This window comes from Theropithecus gelada, chromosome 2 (genome assembly GCF_003255815.1).
Source record: "Theropithecus gelada isolate Dixy chromosome 2, Tgel_1.0, whole genome shotgun sequence".
Classification (NCBI taxonomy): Eukaryota; Metazoa; Chordata; class Mammalia; order Primates; family Cercopithecidae; genus Theropithecus; species Theropithecus gelada.
The window spans coordinates 22,558,176-22,566,259 of NC_037669.1; the positions used below are offsets into that span (position 1 = coordinate 22,558,176).

Genomic DNA, 8,084 nt, shown 5'->3' on the forward strand with positions numbered 1-8,084 from the left:
GTGCTCCTCCTTCTGTATGTAGTAATAGACGGTTCCAAAATGCCTCGTTACTTGGCTTCTAACAAAAACTCAAAGTGGTTCCTAAACAGCACTAATTAACTGTGAGACAAGATAAACTGCTAAGCAACTTTAATTTCACAGTAGTTTTCCTGTTTACTCAACTTTCACACAAAGGGCAATATTGTCTTTACTACATTTCCTGTTTACACACACACACACACACACACGAGTATGCCATGATGGACCTGTTTTTTCTTTTTTTTTTTTTTTGAGACGGAGTCTCGCTGTGTTGTCCAGGCTGGGGTACAGTGATGTGATCTTGGCTCACTGCAGCCTCCACCTCCTAGGTTCAAGAGATTCTCCTGCCTCAGCCTCCCGAGTAGCTGAGATTACAGGCGCCTGCCACCACACCTGGCTAATTTTTGTATTTTTAGTAGAGATGGGGTTTCACCATATTGCTCAGGCTGGTCTCGAACTCCTGACTTTGTGATCTGCCCACCTCAGCCTCCCAAAATGCTGGGATTACAGGCGTGAGCCCGGCCCATGCTGGACGTGTGTAATCACCCTGTGAATACGCTTCACCCTCCTCTGCCCTGCTGTCACCCATGACTACTAATTTGAGTGGACTGCAGCCTCTAGCTCCCTTGCCCTCTAGTTTCTGGCTGGGCTTGACCAATCAGTGGTGCTGTAAGCAGATGGGAGGGCACAGAAATTGTGGAGTCCACAGGGCTCCTCCTAGACAATTCTCTCCCTGTAACTACTCTGAAAACCCTCTCCTTGTCCCTTAACTCTCCTTGTCCCTTAACTCTCCTCGTCCCTTAACTCTCCTCTCTGTCGTGAATTTTCTACGTCTTTATAAATAGCCTATTAAACACTCCGTACACTCCGTATATGGCCCAGTTTGAGTATGATTTGTTTCCTTTCAGAATTGTGCATATTACATACTCTCATCTACTGCATTCATTTGTGCTCATGAATTTATATGATCTAATGGACACAACTCTTTATAACTCTTTATAAACATATTCTCAGGTATACAAATATATGTGCATACATGTACCTACACACACACACACACACACACACACACACAGTAAATGGATGTAGATTTTGTAGGTTTAAGTCAGTGTGAACCCAGAGACTTCCGGAGTCCATTGGATAAAACAGAGATGTGGCATGAAAAACTCTGAAACTAAAGCCGGAAAAACAGGTTCTAGGTTTAGCTTTTGTTCTAACATGCCATGTGAGTAGAGGTTTTGTTTCATTTCTCTGGGCAAATGTTTCTTCATTTTTAAAGTAAAAGTTTTTAAAATGTTTAAAAAGTTTTAAAATGTTTTATTCATTTTAAAATAAAAGTTTTAGGATTTTTTTTTCTAACTCTATCGTTCTAAATTTTCTCCCAAAAAAGAGAATAATTCTGATTTGGATTATATGCTAATAATGTTTTCTCCATGTTATATTAGCCTTAATGCTGTTATTATGTTTCAGTTACATTTTCGGTACCTTTTCTCCACGCTGCCCATCCCACAGTCAAAAGAAAGTTTTGCCTGAAATAGGCAAATCAGTAAAAAGTGGTTTTGGCCCAAAACATTCAGACAATTGTGTAGTCCTAACATTGTTTAAAAACAAACCAATAGGCCCTTTCAATAATGCAGAGATATATTAAATATGAAATTTCAAACTTAGCCCATACTCCCTGAAGATTTTTGGTATGTGCTCTGACTGGTTTAAAAATGACTGGTTTGGTCAGGCACGATGGCTCATGCCTGAAATCCCAGCACTTTGGGAGGCCGAGGCGGGTGGATTACCTGAGGTCAGGAGTTCAAGACCAGCCTGGCAACATGGTGAATTGCCATCTCTACTAAAAATACAGAAATTAGCCGGGTGTGGTGGCACACGCCTGTAATCACAGCTACTTGGGAGGCTGAGGCGGGAGAACTGCTTGAGCCAGGGAGGCGGAGGTTGCAGTGAGCCAAGATCGTGCCACTGCACTTCAACCTGGCCAACAGAGTGAGACTGTGTCTCAAAAATAAAATAAAATAACAAAATAAAATAAAATAAAATAAAAGACTGGTTTGTGGCTTGTGAAAGTCCCATTTTTTATCTCTATCTAGCTTTCAGAAGTGGCTCATAGAATTACATTGAATGGAAACTCAGTTCTTGCTGCCAATAATTAGGATTGCTTTTGGGTAGGCACAATAAAAGAGATTTTTATTTCCATGGAGCATATCTAGAGTCAGTTTGCTATAAGAAAAGAAATTTAAAAGTGACATTTCTTCTGTTCATCTTGGGTAGATGGCTTTTCCTCCTTAATTACCGTCTTCCTTCTTGCCTACGCAGAACTAAGTATTACAGTTTTTAAATAATTTGTTAGCTGTATTCATCCATTCTAATGTTGCTAATAAAGAAACACCTGAGACTGCGTAATTTATAAAGAAAAAGAGATTTAATGGGGTCACAGTTCCACATGGGTGGGGAGGCCTCACAATCATGGCAGAAGGCAAAAGAAGAGCAAAGGCATGTCTTACATGGTGGCAGGCAAGAGGGCATGTGCAGAGGAATTGCCCTTTATAAAACTGTGAGATCTCGTGAGACTTATTCACTATCATGAGAACAGCATGGGAAAAATCGACCCCATGATTTAATTACCTCCCATGACATGTGGGTATTATGGGAGCTATAATTCAAAATGAGATTTGGGTGGGTACATAAACCATATCATTAGTGTAAAATAATTTTTAAAATTCAAAAAAGGTTCTAAGATCCCCCAAATCCCAGCAAAGATAAATAAGTAGAAGTCTCTAATTCTAACATAAGTAAACAGTTCTCTAGGTTTATAGGTTTCATCCATCCCATGTCCAGTTGCCACAAAGAACTATCCCAATGCCTCTGATGTCATGCCTGGATTTCTTTCCAATTTTCAACCAGCTTCCACCTCAAGAATGTCACTTATTGCCCAACATGCTAGAGTTGTCTCGGGATCACCTCCGGTTTCTCCACCGGCAGAGCCCCCAGAGGAGCACACTCACACTTTCAGAGTTCCCTTGAATCCTCTCTCATCCTCTCTGGAATTATTTTTAAATAATTTTGATGCATTTTGGCATGGTCTTCTTTAGTCATCATGGTGGTCTCACTGCTTAGAGGAACATATATAAAGATGTTTACATTGTAATACTATGATACCCATGAAAAAATATATTTTTAAAAATTCCACATGAACACAGAACTCAGAACTCAAGCCCTATCCATCCATATGCAAATCCTATGTAAACTTCATGTTCAGCTTCATGACCAGAACTACCTTTTTTCCTTCGTTTCACTTTATTTTTATCTTAGGTCAGCTAGAATTTATCTCTTCGGGTCCTGTGGCCAATTTTATATAGACAAGTCCAATTTCAGGCTTGATTTGCTCTCTTCAAAGCTCTCTGATTCTTGGAAGTTTTGCTCTGTTTGCTCATTGAACCACTCCTTTTCCCTAGACATCTAGCTTAGGTCAAGTTCAGTAAGTTGTTAAACCTCAGAACTCCTGTTTTGTTTTGCTTTTTAATGAAATCAAATCCATTCTGGATATTTTTTTTACCCAACATTGTTAATAGTTTTGTTACTTGACTTAGGAAAATCTTCACACCCTCATAATGCAACCCCTCAAGAGAAATTTCCTGAAATGTTCTTATTTAAAACTTCAAAATGCTAAAGGTGCTTGGATAGGGGAGTGCTTATCAAAGGGTGCAATTCTGGAAATCTAAAGGCACCAAACCAGAAAACAATACCTAATTGTTTTGTTTAATTAAATTCCTGTGGAGAAACCCAAGCCATATTCTTGTTCAATTAGAATTGTTGAGTTTTGTGAGTAGTTAATAATTCACTTGAGCATGCTTGTTTAGTCCCTTCATGGGACTGGCACTCTTCTAGGAACTGGGAATACAACAGGGAACAGGCCACAGACTTTGTCCTCGGAGATCTTAGAGTTCAGAGGTAGAAACAGACTATTAACGAACATAACACTGTGGAAAGTAAAAAGGTCGGCGCTTATTAACTTGAAATGTGTGGTCTATTTTACTATATAGGTTATTAAAGTTTTTTAAAAAAATAGTTTTCTAGTGCTAAGAGAAAAAAATTATTCTGCATATATCTTTCATGGTCTTTTTATTATTATTATTATTTCAACTACTTACATGAGAAAGCAGAGAATGACAATTTATCTGCCACTTCTGGCTTTCAAATGACTGTGGCATTGCTGCTATCACCTTCCTCCTATAGGATTTCAAATAGATAAATATACTCTTGGAGACCCCCAAAAGTTTGGTATTCCAATCAGTTCTAATTCCAGAAGGCTTCAGGTGTTTCTTTTAGCATATATGTACATGTCAAGACCAAGTGGGTTCGAGGAAAAAACAAGCTGTGGTGCGATAAAAGTCTCCTGAAAAAATGTCTACCTTCCCTTTCAAGGCTTTACAGTGCTTTGATGTTTTGTTTGTTTGTTTGCTTTGTTTGCAATAATACAAAAATTGGAAGCTACCAAAAATAGCAACTAGATAAAGCAATTCTCTCCACCTTTATCCACTATCAAAAACAATTCCAAATAGTATTAGAATATCACAGGTTTTGATTTCAACCACCTGCCAAAGGTAGTACTCTTTCATTTATTCAGAGTCCTGGAACCTGGATTTTGTCATTCCAGTCTCATTTGGAAAAGGGTGCGTCCTTTCCCCACACAGGGAGATTTTGTCCACAGCCAGGTCCTCACTGATGACACCTGAAATATTGCTTCTATAGAAGTGTTGGTGGTAATATGGGGAGTGAGGGGGACAGTCTGACTCTTGTTAACCTTAGGAGGCAGAAAATAGCAGAGAGGGTATCTAGTCATAGCACTTTTGTCTTATTTGGAACACTTATTAGAAAGGAACTTTCTATTTTTTAGTTGAAATATTTTAAAGCAATTAAGTGTGATTTCTAATAAAGACAATAGCTTTCAAAAAGAAATTTTGTACCATTATATATTCTCCCCCTGTGTTCCAGTGAGGCAGCTCATCTTGGGAAAAGGGCACCTGGATATTTTGGAAGAATTGCTCATAGTCCATTCATCCCATCTGTTTCCATGAGAAGCAAGTGTGATTATAAAGTAGTGTTGGTTAGAGATTAGGATTTTTCTGAATGTTGTATAATAAAAATGTGTGTTATTTTTCTTTTTGTCCTATAGCGATGCATTGCACCATTCAAAAGAGTGCTATGAATGAGTGCTGTATTAATTTTGAGCATTGTACTTCAGGATCAGACAGCATCGTTTCTGCCAAGATTCATGTGTCTGAAAAAAAAAATGGTGTCAGATATTTTATAACTATCTCACCAGGTTCTCCCCTTACTTGTTTTAAATACTCATCCTAGAGTTTCATAGCTTGAGATATTCATCTTCATCACCAGAAATAGTTTTCATACTTGGCCAGTTTATATTATTTTAGGAAAAGGACTCTGAAACTGAGCTTTGTTTTAAGCATATGTTTACTCTGTCATAAAGGCTGTGACAGATGGAAATTTCTTTATCTGTAAAATGGGGGTAGCAATAATATCCAAACCATATGGCTTCTGTGAGAATGAAGTGTGATAATGTATGAAACAGCAGTTTATGAACTATGTAGTTTTATACACATATTGATTGTAATAATATTTATATTCCAGAAATAAACAGTCAATTGCACACATTATATGGTTCAAATAACAAACACAAATATTAAAACACAAATATGAAATTGTTGTTATTTAAAATATGAAATATGAGCTCATACAAGCTCAAGGGTTAATAGCAACATGATGACAAATTGGACAATAAAAATTGGGAAATCAAGTAATATGTTTATCACATCTATTATTGTATTTGGCAGGGAAAAGTCAAAAATCAACAGCTTCAATCTTTTACTTAACAGATGCAAATAAAACTACAACTCAAGCTCAGGAGTCATGTTTTCCTTTCATATAGTTATTAAGTGTAAATTTATCTTCTTGGAACTTAAAGTGATGTGTTTGCAGATTATGTTGGACAAATTGGCAATACTTAAAATAGAGTGGCACTAAATAATGAATATTCTGTATAACAGAATAACAAATAGCAGGTTATAGGACCATAAAAAATGTAATAGCTGTTAACAATTACTGCCCCCACTAACCTGACTGGAGAGCTAATGATGAAACAAAGTTGGCAGGCAAGAAAACAACATAGTGTAGATTTTTTTTCGATTACATTTGTATACCCAGGACAGGTGCAGAATGTGGGCTTGGGGAATAGAAAGATGATGAAATCCAGGACATATGAAACAGGGCATGGAAAAGCAGAATGATTTAGGAGGCCTTTCATTTTTGCCTTACTCAAGGAGATTATGGGTGGAAGTAAGACGAGATATAGGTAAAAATGTAGGTACAAAGTAATTATTGATCAGAATAAACAAAGGTAAATATTTGGAGAGATGATGTCACTTCTCTTTTCCTGTTTTTTCCCCTCAGATGAGACTCCAACCAACAATTCACAACTTGGTAAGATAATTAACATGTTTTGCTGTTTTTTGTTTTTTGTTTTTTTTTTTACATTTTTGGTGATCAGTTACAAAGCTGTAATCATCTCAGTGTAATGAGCTTGAGTTTTCCAAGTTTGGTACATTTTAGGTAACAGTTCACTGAGGGACTGAGGGTTTTCAAACTCATATGTGATCTATTGGTCAATTTTTATAGCATTTGATAGCTTTTTGGTATTTTTGGTTTTGGCGGCCCATGGGCAGCCTCTAAACCATACAATCCTTTGGTATTGGGTTGAATTACAGTCAAATAGATTGTAACACAATTCAGTGCCATGCTGCTATTCTATGAGATGCTGATGAAAGACGTTTTGCAAGTAAAATTGGGTTAAGGTGAGATAAATATTATATGGGGCCTTTACAACTGGGTGTGTTTCATTATTTGCAGGTTCTCCAAGTGTGCCTCCCTTCCAGCTGAACGTCATCACCAGTGCACTGATATCAGGAATGGTCATTCTGGGAGTTATGAGCTTTTCTCTTCTTCTGTGCTCACTGGCCCTTCTGCACAGGAAGGGACCCACCAGTTTAGTGTTGAATGGCATAAGAAACCCAGTCTTTGACTGACTGTAACAGGTGCCTCCCCTCTGGAGAAGGCTTCACTGACTAAACTATATGTGACTGCAGTCAGTGTTCCATCTGAATTTCATGTCAGTCCACATTCAATATTTGTAGGTTTGACAAATTTCACAGTGTAGCTTGTCAGCGTAATGATAGTGAAAGAAGTTTATAATATTGCTATTGTCACTGATGTATGTGGCCAGCCGTATTTTTATGCCACCAATGAATATATTGACAATAAGTGAAAAATATTCAGGACTTAGCTCTTCCAGGATCAGTAATATTTCATTTTACGTCAGTTTGCTTTTGATTGTTGGTTAAAAGATAAAAGGTTGGAGTAGACAAAAAATGAAATGTGTTGCATTTCCCCCTTAAGCATTAAAGCCCACTGCAGCGGCATTTAGATTTGCACATGTGGTCCTAGAATAAATGTTGCTTTTTGTCTTAAATCCAGATATTCCCTGCTTCAGGATGTGTTTTAACTGGACTGGCCAATTTGGATACCTGAGATGTAACTACTCATTCTATGACCTCCTGTGTTTTTGGCTGATTTCCATGTCTGACAATACTCATTTTAAAAGAAACTCTTGGGACATATCTCTTAACCTGGGGCATCCTTTTGTATAGAAGATAGTGAAAATAGTTGTTAGCTTCCAAGTGTCCTAGTACTAAGTGTCCCTAGATCATTATTTGTTAGAATAGGAATGGCTGTGATCTGTTTTCTTCTTCTGGTTCACGTGAGAACATCAGCACATGTTAACTCTCCTCCCAGGTAAACAGTTCAACTGCTGTTGCAGCTGTGCTTCCAGCAGTGAGGTAACTATGCAAAGATTATTTTTAATTCAGGAATCATTACATGTGAAAACAAGCTGTAGTTGTGAAAAGAGAACATTATCATCAGCTCATAAACCTACTGTTCCTAGAAGGGTTTTGAACAGTTTAGATTCCCTTTTTCCTAAAACA

General features: G+C 37.6%; 1 protein-coding gene across 2 annotated transcripts in view; it reads left to right on the top strand.

Moving 5' to 3' along the window:
* Nucleotides 1-7,476, top strand: part of ZPLD1 (zona pellucida like domain containing 1) — a 42,458-nt gene extending 34,982 nt beyond the window's left edge. For both annotated transcript variants that reach the window (XM_025377501.1, XM_025377500.1), the window contains 2 exons: nt 6,496-6,525; nt 6,952-7,476. In XM_025377501.1, the coding sequence (XP_025233286.1) occupies nt 6,496-6,525; nt 6,952-7,127 (206 nt within the window). In that variant the 3' untranslated portion in view covers nt 7,128-7,476. The remainder of the gene's footprint in view (nt 1-6,495; nt 6,526-6,951) is intronic.
* Nucleotides 7,477-8,084: the final 608 nt, after the last annotated feature.